At 35.3% G+C, this 22,462-nt stretch overlaps 3 protein-coding genes across 3 annotated transcripts; all 3 read left to right on the forward strand.

The window, feature by feature from the left end:
• Positions 1 to 177: 177 nt before the first annotated feature.
• Positions 178 to 2,255, forward strand: LOC127789650 (L-type lectin-domain containing receptor kinase IV.1-like). The gene is made up of 2 exons (XM_052318594.1): positions 178 to 1,709; positions 1,775 to 2,255. The coding sequence occupies exons 1-2, from the start codon at positions 181 to 183 to the stop codon at positions 2,253 to 2,255; spliced, it is 2,010 nt and encodes a 669-aa protein (XP_052174554.1). The 5' UTR covers positions 178 to 180.
• On the forward strand, positions 2,255 to 9,003 carry LOC127790092 (uncharacterized). The gene is made up of 8 exons (XM_052319376.1): positions 2,255 to 2,287; positions 4,566 to 4,588; positions 6,344 to 6,399; positions 7,763 to 7,835; positions 7,973 to 8,027; positions 8,093 to 8,155; positions 8,250 to 8,377; positions 8,600 to 9,003. The coding sequence occupies exons 1-8, from the start codon at positions 2,255 to 2,257 to the stop codon at positions 8,691 to 8,693; spliced, it is 525 nt and encodes a 174-aa protein (XP_052175336.1). The 3' UTR covers positions 8,694 to 9,003.
• Positions 9,004 to 13,073: 4,070 nt separating this feature from the next.
• Positions 13,074 to 15,336, forward strand: LOC127789651 (L-type lectin-domain containing receptor kinase IV.1-like). The gene is made up of 2 exons (XM_052318595.1): positions 13,074 to 14,593; positions 14,658 to 15,336. Exons 1-2 carry the CDS (start codon positions 13,077 to 13,079, stop codon positions 15,142 to 15,144), a joined length of 2,004 nt encoding a protein of 667 aa, XP_052174555.1. The 5' UTR covers positions 13,074 to 13,076; the 3' UTR covers positions 15,145 to 15,336.
• Positions 15,337 to 22,462: the final 7,126 nt, after the last annotated feature.

Consider the following 22,462-nt stretch of genomic DNA (forward strand, 5'->3'; position numbering starts at 1 on the left):
TGTTAACCACGTACTGTACAAATAGCGGGACTCAACGTGATTAGTATGCCACCTAATTTCTATGACGTTTCCACGCTTGACTTGTATGTAACCCAATTAATTAATTACTATTAGTAATTGTTAAACGTAATTAGTAATCGTTAAATAGACAGAGAAGGGGAGTCGCCCGCAGTCACAGCCATGCTACTCAAGCTTCTGGTCCTTCTTCTTCCCTTGTTCCCCCAATCTGCGACCGCCGATGACCCCCACTTCGCCTTCAACGGCTTCAAGTCGGCCAACCTGAACCTCGACGGCATAGCCACGTTCACTCCCGGCGGCCTCTTGGCCCTCACCAACGGCACCAAACAGAAAACAGGCCACGCCTTCTACCCAAGTCCCTTCCACTTCAAGAACTCGCCCAGTACCGGCTCGGCTCTCTCCTTCTCCACCACCTTCGTCTTCGGCATAATTCCCCGGGACCCCACTATCGGCGGCCATGGAATTGTCTTCGTCGTCGCTCCACAACCCGGGCTTCCCGGCGGCCGTCAGAGCCATTACCTTGGCCTATTCAATGAGCGTAACGATGGCAAGGAGACCAATCGTGTTGTGGCGGTGGAGCTCGACACAATCTACAACTTCGATCTCAATGATCTGAACGACAACCATGTCGGAATTGACATCAATGGATTGAATTCAGTCGAAGCCGCGACAGCGAGCTATTACGTCAAAAAAACCCACCGGTTTCAGAACCTGAGCCTGATCAGCGGCAAAGCGATGCAAGTCTGGGTGGAGTACCATGGCTCGGAGAAGAAAATGGACGTCACAATCGCTCCGATCGGTGTTGAAAAGCCTTCAAAACCTCTTCTGTCTTTGTCTCGAGACCTTTCTCCGATCATAAACCAGACCATGTACGTCGGCTTCTCCTCCTCCACCGGCTCACTCGTCACATCCCACTATATTCTCGGTTGGAGTTTCAAGATCAACGGCGAGACTGAACCGCTTGATCTTTCTGAGCTTCCGAAGCTTCCACGAATGGCACCCAAGAAGACATCCATGTTTTTGACAATTGGGTTGCCTCTGATTTCCTTGGCTTCGGTGTTCGCCGCTATTTCCGGCGTGGTTTTCCTTCTGGAAAGGAGGAGAAAGTTTGCCGAAGTGGTGGAAGAATGGGAACGTGACTATGGCACTCATAGATTCAAGTTCAAAGACCTATACATCGCCACTAAAGGATTCAGAGATAAAGAGCTTCTCGGCAGTGGCGGATTTGGGAGGGTTTATAGAGGAGTATTACCAACTTCAAAGCTTGAGATTGCAGTGAAGAGAGTCTCCCATGAATCCCGGCAAGGGATGAGGGAATTTGTGGCCGAAATCGTCAGCATCGGCCGGCTCCGGCACCGGAACTTGGTCCCGCTCCTAGGTTACTGCCGGCGGAAAGGCGAGCTCCTTCTGGTCTATGATTACATGCCCAATGGAAGCCTCGACAAGTTTCTCTATGACCAACCAAAATTCACCCTCAATTGGCAGCAAAGATTTAAAGTCATCAAGGGTGTGGCGTCTGGGCTGTTTTATCTACATGAGGAATGGGAGCAAGTGGTGATCCACAGAGATGTCAAGGCCAGTAATGTTTTACTAGACGGCGAGCTGAACGGAAGATTGAGCGATTTTGGGCTTGCAAGATTACACGATCATGGAACTGGTCCTCAGACCACTCATGTCGTCGGAACTATCGGGTATTGCTGAATTGTTAATCACCGCTTCATCTAAAGTCTTATACTTACACATTTACTTTGAACAGGTATATCGCGCCGGAGCACACCAGAACCGGCAAGGCCTCGACAAGCACGGACGTGTACGCTTTTGGGGCGTTCTTGCTAGAGGTGGCGAGCGGGCGGCGCCCAATAGAGGCCAGCAGCATGGGGGGAGGTACGGTGCTGGTTGATTGGGTATTCTGTTTGTGGAGCAAAGGCGAGATTTTGAGGGCGATGGATGCCAATTTGGGAGGCAAGTATGTGGTTGAGCAAGCGGAGTTAGGACTGAAGTTGGGGTTGCTGTGCTCGCACGGTGAGCCGGCGATGAGGCCGACAATGCGACAGGTGGTGCAGTACTTAGAGGGAGATGTTGGACTGCCGGAGCTGGAGTCGATTGGCATCTCGGAGACTGAGCTGACGTTCTCAAACCCAGAAGGATTCAGTGACTTCGCTTTGTCGTACTCGTATCAGTCTTCCATGGAAAAGGGGTCGTCTGTTGCGGAGTCGCTTCTCTCTGGTGGTAAGTGATGCCGCCATTCATGGCTATTGGCTTGTGCTCTGTTTCCACTTGAAGTGAAAGCTTTTTGTCAGCTCTATCTCTACTGTTAATGTCCTGTAACTTTTGTCTTGTATTGCAATATGTTTCTGCTAAATTTTGTTTGTTAATTCCATTGACTTTCTATTTTATTATTATTTACTTTTTTTTAATTTATTAGAGATTATTTTTTAAAGCAATGTTTAGGGAGCTTTACGGCTACTGACCTGCCTTTTCATCTAAACTCTTGTATTTGTTTTAATTTATTAAGATGAAGTCTTTGCATGCATACTAATTTTCACATATTAATCTAATTTAATTTATAATTCATATTAAATTGTTCAAACTTTTGATTCATTTTGAAATACTAGATTTAAAAAACATGAAAAATAACTTTGAGCATCCTAACCAAAAATATTTAAAAATCCTTAAAATAAAATTTTATATCATTACAATTCAAAATATAAACTTAAAGATCTTTCGTTTCTATTAAAATAAAATAACGTACCTTAAATAAAAACTTAGTTTGTATAATGAATTTATCACAAAAATAAAATATATACATGTTTTTAATACATCACACAAAAATACACATAGTATCTAGAAAACATGATATATCACAAAAATAGTAAAGTTTTCAAAATCTACGCTTCAAAAATTTCTTTTCCCTTCGAATTGTTCTGTCTCACATAAAATATTTGAATATTTCTAAAAATAAATTCATGTAAAAATATGAATATTCTAAGTAAAAAATTAGTAAAAATAAAATACTTATGTTGGATGTTTGCATATATAAAAGAAAATAAAATTTTTTATTCTACATTATCATTTATGAGGATATGGACATACAAAATGATGAGTGTAATTTTGTTCACTTCTTTTAATTAGGAGTAAATGTGAGCCTCGATTATTATAAAGATTAAAATGTCATTTTATGGGTGGGTTTCTCTAAAACCCACCCTATTTATCTCTCTTCTTTTTTTTTCTTACCTTTATTTTTTCGACAATCCCTTTTGTCACAAATGAATAGGTAAAAAAGTCATTTGACCTATTCATTTGACTAAATAAATTATTATTCAACTTAAATTTAAGTTTATTTTCTTAAATTTTCGAATATTTTAAAAATATTGACTCGATGAGTTTTTTCTTCTTCTTTAAAAATTACTATATTTTCTCATAAATAATTTTTTTTTCTAATTTCTCAAGAAAAATTCTGCTAAAATTAAAGAGATTATTCTTACAAAAATTTTACTACAAATTATATATATGTATATACTTATTTGTGCAAAATGCTAAAGCGTCAACAATCATTTATTCTTTATTTTTCTATATTTTATATATTTGCTATTGCTATGTGATAATTTTTTGGTAAAGTTTAATAGAATTTTTAATAAAGAACTAAGTTGTTATAATATTCAGATGGAAATCTAAATAAATTATTATGTATACACACACACACAGATATATATATATATATAATGTTATTCTATAAATGTACAACAATCCGCTCCGTACCTGCCATGTATGGAAAAGTGTCAGGAGTACCATTTTAGCATTTTTAAAATATTTTTTATATCAAAATATTGAGAAACATAACAAAACAAAATAAAAAAAAAATATTTGGGGACATTTTTATAATTTAAAAAAGTTTTGAAGTCATTTGGTAATATTAAAAAAATATCATAAACAAGTTTCTTTTTTTGACAGAATTTTTTCTGAAAAAATTGTCTCTAACCAGTTTAGAGAAAAAAATTTATTTGTTTCTAACTCAAATTTTTTAAATTTATTATTTGTTTTTAAAAATAAATAAAATTTTAAAATTATTATTTTTATATTTTTTTATATTTATTATTTACTTTTAATTAATAAATTATAGTTTATGAGTGATAGAAATTATATTTATATTTATATTTATTTGCATGTGGAATTTATGTTTGTTTTTTAATTAAATAATATTTTTTTATAATAAAAATTATATTTAAAAAAATCAACATATTTTTTCATTTATGAATTTCAAATCGTTTTCCCATTTCTATTTCTTTTTGGTTTCTATTTTTTTACCCTTATTTTTGACAATTTATTTAAGATAGATTTACAGTGCCATTAAAAAAAGAAGAAGCAAGATTTGTATTAAATAAGAGGTAGCACGAGAAACCGGTTCAAAGTGAACCGGCTATTCTTCTATATAAAATAAGAGGTAGCACAGGAAACCGGCTACTTTATTTTATCTACGCCAAGTTTCGGCGGCGGCGGCGATTGTTTCCCTTGTTCGATCAGAAAATGCCGGTGAGAGTGGTTGATAGTTCGGCGCCGTCGCAGGCGTCAGGTATTGATACAAAAATCAAAAGGATCATGATTTATCCAGATTCCTAGTTGTAATCTTTTTGTGTCACTGAAATCGAAGCGTTTGTTGTTATATTCTTTGCGTGATCTGAGCCAAAGCATCGATTTTTTTCCATTAGTCGCGGCCATATTACTAAGATCAACGCTATATCATGTTTAATTCCATTGTTAGAATCTGGGTTTCTGAATAACTTTTCTCCTCTGCTTCGGAGAGCTGTTCGGTTGCTAGAAATTGGAGGATAGGAAAATGGGGTGGAAATTCAACGGACTTCTTTGGCGACTGTCTGTGTTGGACAAAATGAAAGAAGGCGACCTAGTTATCAATTCAAAACAATTAGCTGAACTGATGAACTAGTTGTATAGATGTTTCAAATGATCTGTAACATCTATACTCTCATTTTGAAGTTATGGCTTGTGGACCCTTAGTTAAGTGTGAATGAAGTCATGGCTTGTGAAAGCAGGCAACAGTTTTCTAAGCATCCAAACAGTTTTTACTGGTTGGTCTTTGTTAACGGGACAAACTGGATTATGTTGGCTTAATTGGGGCAATATCATACATGATCTGTTTAGTGCATGCTAGTTCGCCAACTTAGACCTTTTATCAACTGAATTTGTTACATATTGTGTGTGTATATCTATATAGGTACATACATACATATTGCTAATATCTGTATTTATATGTTGAATATTGGTTATAATTCCAGATTGTTGTTATCTGTTTTGTATGTCTATTCTCAGTTCATGATGATGGTTGTTAGGTTTTGCTTTACTTTGAGCATCTTTCTATGTCTCCTAATCTGAGATATATATTATGCACGTTTAGATCTATCATGAATAGGAAAAGGAAATATCCAGGCTTTGGTTAATAGATGCCACATTTCAATGGTAAGATATGGGGAGTTCTTTTCCTTCAAATCCGCAAATATTATTGCTACACTGGAACTGGGATTTTTGGAATGGAAAGAAGCAGAAAGGAAAATAAATACTTATGTGTGTGCATGCATGTAGATAAGTTATGCCATTTTCTTTTCATTTTTCTTTCAAACATAAAACCCCTGTTCCAAACATAGCCTAACTGATCCAAAGTGGACAGTAAATTCATCTTCAGCCACTTGAAATTCCATTCCTTTTGACTCTCTTCCCCAAAATGTCGTGGAGACGCAAGCATGGATTTGCTCTGCTTAGTTGTCTCATCAATGAAGTTCCATGTTACTTCTGCTACGAAGTTAGGATACAATTTCAGAATGGAAAAAGCTCTTCTTCACTTATTATGGGTTTCTCCCATGTTTCATATACTAAAATTTGCTAATCAGTGAAAAAAATCCCATGCTGAAAATTGAATTCTGGTCTTTCAACTTAATCTTTATGGTATCTTCTAGCAATCAGCTGTTGGAATCCTTAGTAGGTAAACTAGCAGGAATATGTGCTGATTACCATTGAAAAAAGAGGACCAGAAGTTGAGAACTTTGCTTAATACTTAAAGCATTCACCATCAATGTAATCTTACTACCACATGCATCCAGAACAGTAGTTTATTTTTTCATTGCTCACTAAGCCTTCCAACTTGAGCTGTTTGTTCCTTGATCCTTTTCAGGTTCTTAGAATACATATTATGTTAAATTGAATTTCATTATTTAGAGGGATTCATCTGCATGTTGTGGTTTAGTTTACTGTTGGAACCTTCTTCTAAATATTGGCTCCTGAAATTCTAATACTGCTGTCATTCTTCACTCTGAAGGTGCAAATCTTGGCAACACTTCAGCCCTTGCTTGTACACTTTTAAGTGTTGGACAGGTGAATTTCTACTTGTTTTCCTTCTTGATTTCTATATACGGTACTGTCACATTCCAAGGGCAGTAATTATAATTTTCTTTTCCTTTTTGTTACAAATATTTGTTTTTTGCTATAGGCGGTTATGATTTCCGGTTGTACTGCACATGTGTGCATGGGCTGTGAGGCTATAAATAAGCCACAACTAGAGTAGGAGAATTCATGTTGAGAAATGAATTGAATATACTCTGTTATTTCTCTCTCACTTTTTGTTACCTTTCTCTCTGTCTCTCGAACATTCTCCCCCTTCTTGCGGTTTCCTTCCTTCCATCTGAGTTCTCCCTCCTAATTCTGCTCTCCTGCTCTCTTAACCTTCTCTATTCCCTTTCTAAGCTCTAGCCCTGTTATAAATTGGGAGTACTGGCAGCCTTTAAACCCTCTAAGAAACCGATCAAACAACCCTCCAAACAGTCACAACTCACCGGAAACACACAACCAACACAACAGTCTATAAAAGAACAGAATTTAAAGCATAAAACAGAACAAGAAAGAAAACATTCAAACCATATAAGAAAGGGAATAGAATTTAAGATTTCTGTTTTATCAATGTGATTGGGTGGGGCATTTGAATTCTGAGAACAGAACATTCTTTTCTTTGTTTTAAATAATACCAGTTAAAAAATTTTCTTTTTCAGTGACTATTCTTCCCTATTAGTAAAAGTCATACAGTCTTTCAATTTTTTTTTTTTTTTTAACTCAGGTAATTCTATGTTTCTTTTTTCTGAGCATGTTCAGTTTGAGGATCCTTGTACATGTGTTAATGATTCATCAATGTGTTTTTAAGGATACCTATGAGGGTTTTGGTTGTTCCTGGTTTTTAGTTGGAAGTGTTTCTTTGTTGAAGCTGTACTCGTCGAGATAGATCAACCTCCCAGAATATATTTTTCTCCTGTGAGAAAAAAAATTTCTCTGGTGTTTATAAAACAGCCATGCCATAGAGCAGCAGTGCCTTTGCGGTTTATAATTTAGCAATGCGATGTAATAAAGAGCCATGCTTTATGCATTCATGTGTGTCATCTGCCTTTCCCCCTCATTTTCGTGTTACTGGAGGACTTTGCTTGCCATTTCAATTTGCTCAAGTAATATCATCATGAGTGATACATCATCACTTATTTTGACTTGCTGCACCTAGTTTTTCAGGTAGGAGAGAATTCTATAAATTTCCAATATGGAAATAGTGTACTTGGATGCATTCAACTGCTCGTTTGCTTAGTTGCAGCATCTTTTGTCAAGATGCCCAGTAATTTAACCATCCAAGCAAAGTTTAACTGTTACTTTGCGAACTTCATTGAGCACTCATTGCCTCTTTTGGTTGTGTGACTTTCAGGTTGTGACCTTCTGGGAGGGGAAATTGTCGACACCAAGAATTATACATTCTTCACTGGGAAATGGGAGGCAACGTATGTTCTTTGCTTTTCGGTGGCTTGGAAATCATTTATTTTCAAACTAGGATGATAAACCAGAGTCGATTATTGATGAAGTGAACTCCAGCTATATAGTGGGAAAGCCTTTTCCCTCATCTCCGAATTGTTTTCAGGTCAGAAGGTGACATAAGGCACTGGACCAAGTTTCCATCTTTCTCTCCCCTCCTGGTAAGTAGTCAATAGTTCTTCACATGCAGATTTTGCGCTTCCCTGACCAACTCTGCCCTTTCCAGAGCCAAGTAGAAGTTGATGGGGGCAGATCTCTCGACCTAAGTAACTATCCATACATATTCATGGTAACCTGGTTCGAATTTCCACTGACTGGTAAAGAAGCTTTGCTTGGTTAACTAATTGCTTGGAATTAAGTTTGTCTTGTCTTTGACCGTGCAGAGATGGAAGGAGCAGTACTTTGTGAGTGTTGGAACAGACTGTGGGTTGACTATTGCTGGTTTCTACTATGTTTGCTTCTCCTGTAGCGATGGCTCCATCAATGGCTTCTACTGTGATCCTAATAGCAGGTCAGCCTCCTTACCCAATGATTCATCAACCAGTCTCGTTGAAAACACAAAATTGTTGCTGTGGTAGCTTCTTGCTTTTGCCCTCTACTGAATTGCATGTTTGCTCGCAGTTTTCACATTCCTCGCTCTCTAAATCTTATAAAACCCTAAACACTCTATGCATCACGTTTTTATGTTTTCCTCTTCTAACAATTGATGAAGACTACCCAACCCTCTCTGCAGCCCATTTCAGAAACTTGAGCTGAAAACGACGAATGAAGGAAGATCAGGGTTCAGCTTTTCTTCCAGGGGTGCATTTGCGCCTAGTAGACTGTGAAAACACTCTATCAAGTGCTGATGATTACCCGTCTGCTTATGTTGTTGTATTTGCCGTCTGCTTATAAAGCTCGTTTATGGAGACTAGTCTTCATCCATTGTTACTGCAGTATATGTGTGTGTGTGGGTAAATTTCATACATGTACTACGTGGTGGTTTGATGCGATGATTATAGGTCCACCAACCATTGTCGATCACATGTTAGAATCTCGATGGTTATGTACTACATGATAAATTTCATACATGTATTATGTGTGTGTGTGTGTGATTTGATGCGATGATTATGGGTAAAGACTAGTCTTCTTTTCTCTAGATCCACCACAAGCTATCATCGGCTTATGGGTCCACCAATCAGCAATTATAATGTCATCGATCACATGTTTTGTTTTTTTTCTGCTTTATAAATTTAATTAAATGTAATTTACCTAGGTTATTTTAATTTTATCAAGATTATTTCTAATCAAATTACTTCATTTTAACTTATACTATACGGTATTAACATTTAAAATTTGAAAAAAGGAGTGTGTTGAAAAAATATAGACTTTAAAAGTTAAATTTAAAATACAAGAAATGTTCTAAAAAATAGCTTAAATCACAAAGGTTGTACCCTATATGTATATACAACATACTCTTCTTCCTCTGCATAAATCTACACACACACATATATATATATATATATATATATAAGAATCAATGCTCCATTTGACACGACTAAGGAAGATTACCAACAAGCTTTTGTCGCATGCCTGCAGAAAGAAGCAACTTTTTTGCCTCAAATCTGGATATACCAGCACCTTCGTCAATCTGCCCCTCACTTGAATTCTCTTCAACTCAAAGCAATGCAGTGGCTTGTAAAGGTTATAAAGCTGCTAGATAATTTCATGCACGAATCAACAAACAAATTAACCTTTCCTTCCTTCTCTCACTCTCTCTGGTAGAGTAAAAGCCGGCTGAATCTTTCATGGCGCCAAACTGTTTTCAACGCTGCAAATTACTTTGATCGCTTCCTCTCTGTCGATCATTGCAGAGTAAGTACTAGCTTTTTCTTGCATGAATCTTCTCTCTCTCTCTCTCTCTCTCTTCATATGGATTAATCATATTCAGTAATTGTAGTATTATTCTCATGTTAGACGTATTTTTTTTCTTAAATAAACACGTAGAGATGGGAAAATTGGATGGTTGAGTTAGTGGCCATTGCATGCTTATCCGTAGCCTCCAAGTTTGGTGGGACAACCCATCCTTGTTTGCATGAAATTCAGGTAACGGTAACCATAATAATTAAGGACCCTTTTCTATATTTTGTGCGCTTGTGTGTTTTGTAGTCTAATCTGGCTCTATAACACCTTATATTCTTATGTGTAAGCATATGGTGAGATTTGCAGATGAAAGATCTGGACCATTCCTTTCAGTAGCTTGATCCAACTGATGGAATTGACTCTTCTCAAGGCCCTAGGGTGCGGCTTGGCTCTATAACACCTTATTCTTTTGTAGAACTACAGTTGATATGGAATAGAGATGCCCTTGGTTCTTTCCTGTTTGAAGAGTTAACTATCAGACTCACTGAGCTGCTTTTGTCCACCCTTTCTGGTAAATTTCATATGAGTATATTATCTATCAATTAAGTAAAATGGCAACCATTTTCCAAACCCTATTCATTTTTGATTCATATATATGATCTTGATGCACTTATAGAGTAGATACACCCATTTCATTCAACTTTAATTGATCTTGTTTATTTTTCATAGTTTTCTAGGTTTATATGATCATCAAATTTGAGGGTTCTTGTATACGTACGAATCCGTTAAAAATTAGTAATAATTATATTCAGTGATGTTGATGGTATTCTATTAATTAGTAATTGGTACTCTTGAGATATTAATTATATTCAGCGATTAATTTAATTAGAGCCATTCTTAAGCAAAAAATCTAATTTTTGTACCTTAAGACATTAAGAGTTTATTTTTATTAAGGAGAATCAAATACATTGTTCCTTTTACTAATAAACGATCGATAATATATTTTTTCTTCTCAATTAAAGATATATCATCCTTACAATAATTATCATTAATTTTACAGAAAATTTAGAAACTCTTCAATAAGAATAATTTTTTTAATTATTTACCAAATTTAGAATAATTTTAAATTTATTATTACAAAATAAAAAAATTAGAGACTTTTTTGTAAATATAATTTTTAATATAAAAAATAATTATTTAATATAAGAACAAACATAAATTCTATATTACATTCAAATAAATATAAATATAAGTTCTATCATCCATGAATTATAACTTACTAATTAAAAAATAATAATAAATTTTAAAAAAATCATGTGTCCAACCAAATTCCATCTCTACCCCTTCATGGATGAAAATACGTTTTTGATGTTTTTTTAATATTACAAATAGTTTTAAATTTTTTTTTTAAATTATTAAAATTGTATGTGTAGATAACATTTTGGATTATTAGTAGATTGTTATGCAACACTTTGGTTTTTCTTTTCAAACTAATAAGTCTACATTTAATCATTAATAAAACAAGAAATAATGTTATCTTGACCTGCATGCAAAAAGGAAGACTAGCAGACGACGACAATGGTAGCACCATAAATAGATATAAAATATTTAATATAACGATAATGACATCATATCTTATTGACGGGATATTTCAATTCAATAATAATAATATATTATGTATTTATAATTATTATTAATTATTAAAATATTAAAAATATTAAATATTTATTTTTTCGGAACTCACGTTCCGATGAGAGTATATATTTATATAAATTTTTTTTTGTATATATTATAAATAAATGTTAGGTCTATAAATAAATACATAATATACTAAAATTATTGTAATAATATTATTATGGTAATATTTTGTACTTTTTACTTATGGTTTTTTTTAATTTAGGTTTCATTCATGTATTTAATGGTTTGATCATAGTTGTTTTTGATACTAAATTTGTATAAACTTAATGGAGCTAGAAATCCAATTGTTCAAATAAGTATATCTCCAAGAAAACAACCTTGAGGGAAGAAAACAATCCAAATTGTTCAAAATCATTCTTGAAATGTCAAAGATCTTTTGTTTTTGTCCAATAAGATTGGTTTCATTTTCCAAATTCTCTAATAATACCTTAAAATTTGTTGTGTTCAAGAAAATGAGTCCAAAGATTGGCTTAAGTCCAAAAAAAAAAAAGCTCAAAAAGCCTATTGAATGAAGAAATTCATAGGAATAAGTGATAGGTGTTGAAAGTCATCCCATGACTGAGACTATATTATTATGTTATACAAAAATATTTCATAGGTGACATTTCTTCGTTTTAAAAATATTTTTTATTTTCGTTTCAAATCTTATTTATACTTAATTTTTTAAAAAAACGTCCGTTTTCACGTTTTCATTTCTTATATGAAACATTTTTTTGTTTTCGTTTCCATGCCACGTAATACCAAAAAAGTCATAAGTTGCTCCAGTGGCTGGCGGCCGGAGTCAAAGTCTCCCTCAGTGGCGCAAGGCGGCTGGCGGAAGTGGAAGTCTTCGGCCCCACCTATGAAGATAGATAATGGGATGCCAATAAATAATAATTGTTTTGAAGATAATAAATATATATATATATATACATATATTAATGCTAATTCATTTAAATTCATTCGAAAACTGTGTAATTAAGGCTAAGCTGGGTAATTAATAAAACAAGAAATAGTTTTAATTATAATTTAAATCCACTCAGTTTTCGTTTTAGCTGGGGATTTTCTTTTCCCTTCGGCATTATCACAAATCCAAAAATATCTTAACTTGTATGCAACCCAATTAATTAATTAATTATTATTAGTAATTGTTAAACGTAAATAGTAATCATTAAATAGATAGAGATGGAGAGTTAATCGTGTTGAATTTTTAATCTAACGCTGGATTTATATGCGAGTACATATGCATAGTAGATTATTAAATAATGTTAAATTTAATTAAAAGTGATTTATTAATTTTGAATTTTTTGGGATTTAGTGTATTTAATAGGATGTGAAGCTTTAATGTGTAGTGATTTTAAGGGTAATTTTTATTTTTTTTGATGAGTTAAAATATAAATATCAAAAGCTAAGAAGAAAATTATCATATATAAATAATGCTTATGGTTCCTGAATCACACGACTCAATTTTATTATTTTTATATTTCAGACAGATAAAATTAAAGAGTTCTTTTAGAAATAGTATTAATCTAGAAGGTTAATTGTACGATTCTTAATAAAAATAATTTTTATAAATTTAAATAATTATTTATTTATTTTTTTATATTATTCTTGATGATTTGATATGAATATTAGTGCACTTACAGTTTTCACAAAGATTTATTTCTCTGCAATACGCTGCGGTCACAGCAATGTTACTCAAGCTTCTGGTCCTTCTTCTTCCCTTGCTTCCCCAATCTGCGACCGCCGATGACCCCCGCTTCACCTTCAACGGCTTCAGGTCGGCCAACCTGAGCCTCGACGGCGTAGCTACGTTCACTCCCGGCGGCCTCTTGGCCCTCACCAACGGCACCACACAGAAAACAGGCCACGCCTTCTACCCGAGCCCCGTCCACTTCAAGAACTCGCCCGCCGGCTCGGCTATCTCCTTCTCTACAACCTTCGTCTTCGGCATCGTTCATCAGTACCCCACTCTCAGCGGCCATGGAATTGTCTTCGTTGTCGCTCCACAACGCGGGCTTCCCGGCGGCCTTCCCAGCCATTACCTTGGCCTATTCAATGAGCACAACGATGGCAAGGAGACCAATCGTGTTGTAGCGGTGGAGCTCGACACGGTCTACAACAGCGAACTCAAAGATCTGAATGATAACCATGTCGGAATTGACATCAATGGATTGAAGTCAGTCGAAGCCGCGACAGCGAGCTATTACGTCGAAAAAACCCACCGTTTTCAGAACCTGAGCCTGATCAGCGGCAAAGCGATGCAAGTCTGGGTGGAGTACGATGGCTCGGAGAAGACAATGGAAGTCACAATCGCTCCGATCGGTGTTGAAAAGCCGTCAAAGCCTCTTCTGTCTTTGTCTCGAGACCTTTCTCCTATCATAAACCAGACCATGTACGTCGGCTTCTCCTCCTCCACCGGCCCAGTAGTCACATCCCACTATATTCTCGGCTGGAGTTTCAAGATCAACGGCGAGGCTGAACCGCTTGATCTTTCTGAGCTTCCGAAGCTTCCACGAATGGCCTCCAAGAAGACATCCAAGTTTTTGACAGTTGGGTTGCCTCTGATTTCCTTGGCTTCGGCTATTACCGGCGTGGTTTTCCTTCTGGAAAGGAGGAGAAAGTTCGCCGAAGTGGTGGAAGAATGGGAACGTGACTATGGCACTCATAGATTCAAGTTCAAAGATCTATACATCGCCACTAAAGGATTCAGAGATAACGAGCTTCTCGGCAGTGGCGGATTTGGGAGGGTTTATAGAGGAGTATTGCCAACTTCAGAGCTTGAGATTGCAGTGAAGAGAGTCTCCCATGAATCCCGGCAAGGAATGAGGGAATTTGTGGCCGAAATCTTCAGCATCGGCCGGGTCCGGCACCGGAACTTGGTCCCGCTCCTAGGCTACTGCCGGCGCAAAGGCGAGCTCCTTCTGGTCTATGATTACATGCCCAATGGAAGCCTTGACAAGTATCTCTATGACCAACCAAAATTCACCCTCAATTGGCAGCAAAGATTTAAAGTCATCAAGGGTGTGGCGTCTGGACTGTTTTATCTTCATGAGGAATGGGAGCAAGTGGTGATCCACAGAGATGTCAAGGCCAGTAATGTTTTACTAGACGGCGAACTGAACGGAAGATTGGGCGATTTTGGGCTTGCAAGATTATACGATCATGGAACTGGTCCTCAGACCAGTCATGTCGTCGGAACTATCGGGTATTCTGAATTGTTAATCACCGCTTCATCTAAAGTCTTATACTTACACATTTACTTTGAACAGGTATATCGCGCCGGAGCACACCAGAACCGGCAAGGCCTCGACAAGCACGGACGTTTACGCTTTCGGGGCGTTCTTGCTAGAGGTGGCGAGCGGGCGGCGCCCAATAGAGGCCAGCAGCATGGGGCGTGGTACGGTGCTGGTTGATTGGGTATTCTCTTTATGGAGGAAAGGCGAGATTTTGCGGGCGGTGGATGCCAATTTGGGAGGCGAGTATGTGGTTGAGCAAGCGGAGTTAGTACTGAAGTTGGGGTTGCTGTGCTCGCACGGTGTGCGGGCGATGAGGCCGACGATGCGACAGGTGGTGCAGTACTTAGAAGGAGATGTTGGACTGCCGGAGCTGGCGTCGATCGACATCTCAGCGACTGAGCTCACGTTCTCAAACCTAGAAGGATTCAGTGACTTCGCTTTGTCGTGTCAGTCTTCCATGGACAAGGGGTTTACAGGCTCGTCGTCTGTTGCGGAATCGCTTCTTTCTGGTGGTAGGTGATGCCGCCATTCATGGTTATTGTCTTGCGCTCTGTTTCGACTTTGGAGTGTGTGCTTTTTGTCAGTTGTCTCTGTAACTAATGGTGAATATAGAAAGGAGACTGGTTGACAAAAAGGTTTATAGAATTACATAATCGGGTTAAAGGATGAAAATGCATCCGTTTATATTTTATTGTACTTTTTTTAATTTAATGTTGGCAAGGATATTTTAATTTTTTAGCTCTTATTTTATAAATTTATTTATTAATTTGTCTGATCTGTAAAAGAATTCACGAATATATATAAAAAAAATATATAAATAATGAATTAAGAAAAATTCTTCAAAATAAAACAAATTGACAAACAAACTTACAGAATAAGGGCTAAAAAATTAAAATATTCTTACATACATTATATTGCACTTTTTTAATGTAATATGAGTGAGTATATTTTAATTTTTTAGCTCTAATTCTGTAAGTTTATCTGTCAATCTGTCTTACAATATATTTTTACATTATAATTTAAAAAAAAATTTAAAAAAATATTACCGGTAAACCTCTGCACTTATTTATTAGAGATTTTTTTTTTAATTTATTAATATGGAGTCCTTTTGTGCGTACTTATTTTTACAAATCAAATCTAATTTAATTCATCACTCATTGTTTAAATACTCAATTTGAAAGACACAAATTTTTTTTTTTTGACATCCTATCTAGATATCTTTAAAATAAATTTTTAATTCACTACAATTCAAAATAAGAACACAAAAGTCTTTTGTTTTCATTAAAATAAGATAACGTGCCTTAAATAAAAACATAATTTGTACAATAAATTTAACATGTTTAATAATACACTTGATATTATAAAAATAAATTTATATATATATTTTTATAAAACATGACATATTACAAAAATAGCTGGTGGCACATGAGTCGTACTGTTGGACTTCCCTTTTCTTATTATTATATATACGTATATTTTATATTTTATTATTTTAAGTTATTTGACTCATTCATTTGATAAAAAAAAAATTATTATTCAAATTAAATTCAATTTTATATTCTTAAATTTTTAAATATTCTAAAAATATTTTGCCGTGTTGCATGAATGCTAGTGAGCACCACCTATAATCGTTGTTGTAAACTTAATGTTAGAAGAATGTGGATGAGTTCTTTCTTCTTTTTAAAAAAAATCTCTATATTTTCATCCAAATCACTTTTTCTTCAATTTTTAAAAAATTTTCTGCTAAAATTAAAGAGATCATTCTCTTTCCTTACCAAAATTTTACTACAAATTATATATATATGTAAAATTATATACATATATATTTTGCAAAATATTCAAAAAAAATATATTATTTACATTTTTTGGGTTACACCTTAAATTACACAATACAACTAAAGTGACAAAAATATTCTTCACTGAAAACAGTGTAGCGAGGGGGTGAGTTGATGAAGTGTATGACTAAAATATCACTCAGTCAAAACAATGAGATAACATGAGGAGAAAAGATGAGATAGTGAGATGCGGGGACTATTTTAGTTATTTGTGCACGTGTATAATTCAAAATATAATTTGTACAAATAATATAGTCTTATTTAGTTAACAAATGTATTGATGTACTTTTTAATATTAAGAGGACGTAACAAGTGTTTAGTTATTTTTGTTAGAGATATGCTATAATCTTTAAAAGGATAAGTCCAACACAAATTGTGCTTCAAAATTACCTAATACCAAACATACCCCTAACATAAAAGAATTGAAAGTCATCAACAAAATCAACCAAATAATAAATGAATCGGACAGTTGAACTCCAACAAGATGAACAGACCCAATATATATATATATAGCCAGCCAAATTATTGGGTTTCCAGTGAACCATTCTGAAGCAAAATTTTTTATTAACGGGAAAGAAATTGACCCATCTAGATTGGGCAAAACCCAGATCTGGGTTTCATGAAATGGGATATGGGTTTCAAACTTATACTTGGACCCAAGGAGAATAGAGAAGGTGAAGAGGAGAGAAGTAAGCTTGCACCCAAACGAATAAACACATGTTTAATATTTTTTTAAACATGTGTCTAATATTCATGAAGTGTTTCTTTTTAAATATAACCTCTTTGTGGACGGTTAGAAATACATTTTTAATATTTTTTTAATATAACAACAATAACAATAACATATCCAGTTTTTATCCCACTATGTGGGGTCGGCTACATGAATTCTAGACTTCCATATATTTTTGTCTTTTGTCATATCCTCATTTAGATCCATATATTTCATATCAAATTTTAATGTCTCTCCTAAAGTTTTCTTGGGTCTATCTCTATCTCTTTTTGTGACTAATTGTTCCATTTCATCAACTCTCCTCACAGGAGCGTCTCTTAGTCTCCTTCTCACATGACCAAACCATCTTAGTCTAATCTCTCTCATCTTTTTCTCGATTGACACTACTCCTACCTTATTACGAATAACTTCATTTCTAATTTTATCCTTTCTTGTATGTCCGCACATCCATCTTAACATCCTCATCTCCGCTACACTTGTCTTTTGCTCATGCTGGTATTTGACTGCCCAACATTTTGAACCATATAGCAAGACTGGTCTTATAGCTGTCCTATAAAATTTTGCTTTCAATTTTAATGGGATTTTACCATCACATAACACCCCCGATACATTTCTCCATTTTAGCCAACCTGCCTTAATTCTATGTGCGACATCCTCATGGATTTCTCCATCTTTTTGAATCACTGATCCCAAATATCGAAAATGGTCTTTTCTTTGTAAGATTTGATCTTCTAATTTTATTATAACATCATCCACTCTTGCATTTTTACTAAATTTGTATTCCATATATTCTGTTTTCTTTCTACTTAATTTAAATCCCTTAGATTCTAAATTATTTCTCCACAACTCAAGCTTAGTGTTCACTCCTTCTTTTGTTTCATCCACCAACACTATGTCGTCTGCAAATAGCATACACCATGGCATATCTATCTGAATATCTTTAGTGAGTTCATCCATTACTAGGGCAAATAAGTATGGACTTAGTGCAGAACCTTGATGCAGTCCTATTGTAATTGTAAATGGTTCAGTATCCCCTCTGCATGTTCTGACCCTTGTCTCTACACCATGACACATATCCTTAAGGGCTTGTATATAGGCTATTTTGACTCATTTTTTTCTCTAAAACCCTCCATAATACTTCTTTAGGGACCTTATCATAGGCCTTTTCTAGATCTATAAACACCATATGTAGGTCCTTCTGATGATCTCCATACCTTTCCATTAGACGCCTCAGTAAATATATAGCTTCCATTGTTGACCTACCAGGTATAAAACCAAACTGATTTTTTGACACCTTTGTTTCCTTTCTGAGCCTCTGCTCTATTACTCTCTCCCAGAGTTTCCTGGTATGACTCATTAACTTAATTACTCTATAATTTTCACAGTTTTGAACATCTCATTTGTTCTTGTATATAGGAACCAAAGTACTCTTCCTTCACTCATCTGACATCTTTTTTTATTTAAGGATGGTGTTAAATAGTTGCGTTAGACAGGAGATGCCCTCTTCTCCCATGCATTTTCATGCTTCTATTAGTATATTATCTGGTCCCACTGCCTTATGATTTTTCATCTTTTTTAATGCTTGCCTTATTTCATTTGAACTTATGCGTCGATAGAATGTGTAGTTCACATTCCCTTCGGAGTTACTAAGATGTCCCAACCTAACTCTTGTGTCACCACCATCATTGAATAATTTTGTGAAATACTCCTTCCATCTCTCCTTAATCGCTCCCTCATTTACTAAAACATTTTGATTGTCATCTTTTATGCATTTCACTTGATTTAAATTCCGTGTTTTTCTTTCTTTTGCTTTAGCTAATTTATATATATCCCTTTCTCCATCTTTTGTATCAAGTCGTTTATATAGATTCTCATATACTTTTGATCTTACTTCACTAACAGCTCTTTTTGCTGCCTTTTTTGCTTCTTTATAATTTTTTGATTTTCTTCATTGTTGCATTGATATACCGCCTTATAGCAAGTTTTCTTATTTTTAATTTTCAATTGTACCTCTTCATTCCACCACCAAGACTCCTTAAGGTTAGGGGCTCTACCATTTGTCTCTCCAAGGACTACCTTTGCCGTGCTTCTTAGAGCATTAGCCATTTCTTTCCACATTTGATTTGTCTATTTTTCTCCATTCCATTTCCTTCTACCCCTTAATTTTCCTTTAAAGATTAGTTGTTTCTCCCATTTTAAATTCCACCACCTGATTCTTGAATTTTGTTTTATATGATTTTTTCTCTTCCAATTTCTTACTTGGATGTCAAGTACTAGAAGTCTATGTTGAGTAGTCAAACACTCTCCCGGTATCACCTTACAATTCCTACAACATAACCGATCTTCTTGTCTCATGAGGAAGTAATTTATTTGGGTGCTTGAGGTGATATTTTTATATGTGATTAAGTGTTCATCCCGTTTTTTGAACCTAGTATTGGTTATAATGAGCCCATATGCCATAACAAAATCTAGAATAGATTTACACTCATTATTAATTTCCCTAAATCCATACCCTCCATGTACCTCTCTATATCCGTTTCCGTCTCTACCCACGTGCTCATTTAAGTCACCTCTTATAATCACTTTCTCTCCTCTTGGTATCATTTGTATGAGTCCCTCTAGATCCTCCTAGAATTTTGCTTTTATCTCATCACCTAACCCTGCTTGTGGTGCATATGTACTAAAGATATTCATAGTCATTCTTCCTAGACTAATCTTCACCATAATAATCCTATCCCTTATTCTCTTTACATCCACTACCTCATCTATTAAGCTTTTATCCATAATAATCCCCACTCCATTTTTCGCTCTATCAGTTCCTGTGTACCATATTTTATATTCAGCTTCTGATAAAGTTTTTGCTTTTTTTCCTACCCATCTCGTCTCTTGAAGGCACATAATATTAATTTTTCTCCTAATTATCACATCCACCACTTCCATAGCTTTACCTGTTAATGTTCCTATGTTCCATGACCCAATCCTTAATCTATGATTTTGTTTTTGGCCTTGACTTTGGATTTGATTTTTTTTTTGCCTTGACTTTGAATTTGATTTTGTTTTTGATTTTGATTTTGGTTTTGGTTTTGGTTTTGATTTTGATTTTGATTTTGGTTTTGATTTTGATTTTGATTTTGATTTTGGTTTTGATTTTGATTTTGGACTATCTTCTTTACCCACATCCGTCCAAGCAAATGCGGGAACCCTTGCTCATTTATCACTACATCCGGGCATCGATGCAGCGACCCTAACTCACTTGTCACTACACGGGGGCAGTGTAGCGTGTCGCTATGAAGGGTTACGCCCACGCCCAAACGATTTTTCATAATTTGTCTAGAGTTCATGTTTTGGATCCGACTAAGTTTTACGTTGGCTGTCGGCTACCTAACACAACCCTTCTCCTTTATCCGGGCTTGGGACCGGCAGTGGATAACATCCCCAGGCGGAGTTTTTTAATATTTTTTTAATGTTATGAAATAATTTCAAAATATTTTTAAAATTATAAAAATGATCTAGAAATCTTTTTTTTAATGTTTCTCAGTGTTTCAATACAAAAAATATTTTGAAAATACCAAAACGGTATCCCGTAGGCATTTCTGTGCATCATGTCAAGTGAATGAAGAGTTTTGATAAAGAAGAGAAGATATGAAATGAGGAGATGGGGTTCTACCCATTTAATATATTGAAAAGATTATTTTTTAAATAAGACAGGCAAAATAAAAAATATTTTGTACTATGGATTAATTTTGTATGTATAAAATTGTCAAACAATATTTCCTTTTTTGGTAAATAATAATAGTGTCATAGTAAGTTAATTAATGATAATATACAAATTATATAAATGTACAGCAAGTGAAAATAAGTGATGGCATGATGATGATAATACTTGAGCAAATTGAAATGGCAAGCAAAAGTCCTCCAGTAACACGAAAATGCTAAATTATAAACCGCAAAGGCTCTGCTGCTCTATGGCATGGCTGTTTTATAAACCCCAGAGAAATCTTTTTTTGTCACAGGCAAAAAATATATTCTGGGAGGTTGATCTATCTCGACGAGTACAGCTTCAACGGAGAAACACTTCCACCTAAAAACCAAGAACAACCAAGACCCTCATAGGTATCCTTAAGAACACATTGATGAATCATTAACACATGTACAAGGATCCTCAAACTGAACATGCTCAGAACAAAGAAACATAGAATTACCTGAGTTAAAAAAAGAAAAAAACATTGAAAGGCTGTATAACTTTTACTAACAGGGAAGAATAATCACAGCAAATTAAACAATAAATTTTAACTGGTATTATTTAGAAAGAAGAAAAGAATGTTCTGTTCTCAGAATTCATATGCCCCACCCAATCACATTGATAAAACTGAAAGCTTCACCAGCACTGACTGTCAACCACTGATACTTATCAGATGTAGGACACACATGTTGGGTTGAAACAAAACAAAAACCCCACTACTTAGCACCAAAAAAAGAAATGAAAACAAAAAATAAATAAATAAAACCCCACTGCTCTAGAATTTTATTGCTAATTGCAGTTTGCAATTGTTGTATTTAAGTGAGGCTTCAAACGACAGCGTTTTGCGAAGGGTAGGAAGGTCTTCTGGCAACTCTCATGGCTGCCCAAAATTGTTGCGTTTTGGTCCCTGAGTGAAGGGCCAAAACGGCAACCCTTGCCGTTTCATTTGGCATGCTTCAGCTTGTCCTTTAGCCTGCCTCTTTCCCGATCGTCGATATTCTGTTGTGCCTTTATACGATGCAATCTGTATCGCTTGTATTCTTTTTATATCAGCTACAATCGTCTCGAGATGTGGGAAGCACAGTCTCCGATTATCAGCTTCGTTTAGGGTTTGTCTGCTCATTTCTTTGGTTTCATTCTCTTTGTATAACCTTTACGATTGCTTATTTTCTCTCTAGGGTTTGTGCCTCTAACCTGTAGTTCTGTGGTTATGGGGCCGATTTGAGTTGAGAGTTGTTTTTGTACAGTGAGATTTGAGAGTGAGATTGTACATTGTGGCCGTAATCGATTTTATCCTGATAGTGCAGTGAGTTTCCTTTGCTGGAGCTCAACATAGACGGAATCCTCTTTAACGGATGAACCACGGTAAAAATTGCTGACATTTTGTGTATGTTTTATTTCTATATCTTGTATATTTGCATGCTTACACTAAGAAAGCCTCGGAGAATGTTTGTTGGCTCTATTTGTTTACTGTTCTGAGTTTTGGCTGAGAGTTGTCTCGACCCAACAGCAATACTATTGACAGCCTTAT

The sequence above is a fragment of the Diospyros lotus genome, chromosome 14 (assembly GCF_014633365.1).
Source record: "Diospyros lotus cultivar Yz01 chromosome 14, ASM1463336v1, whole genome shotgun sequence".
In the NCBI taxonomy this organism is placed as follows: Eukaryota; Viridiplantae; Streptophyta; class Magnoliopsida; order Ericales; family Ebenaceae; genus Diospyros; species Diospyros lotus.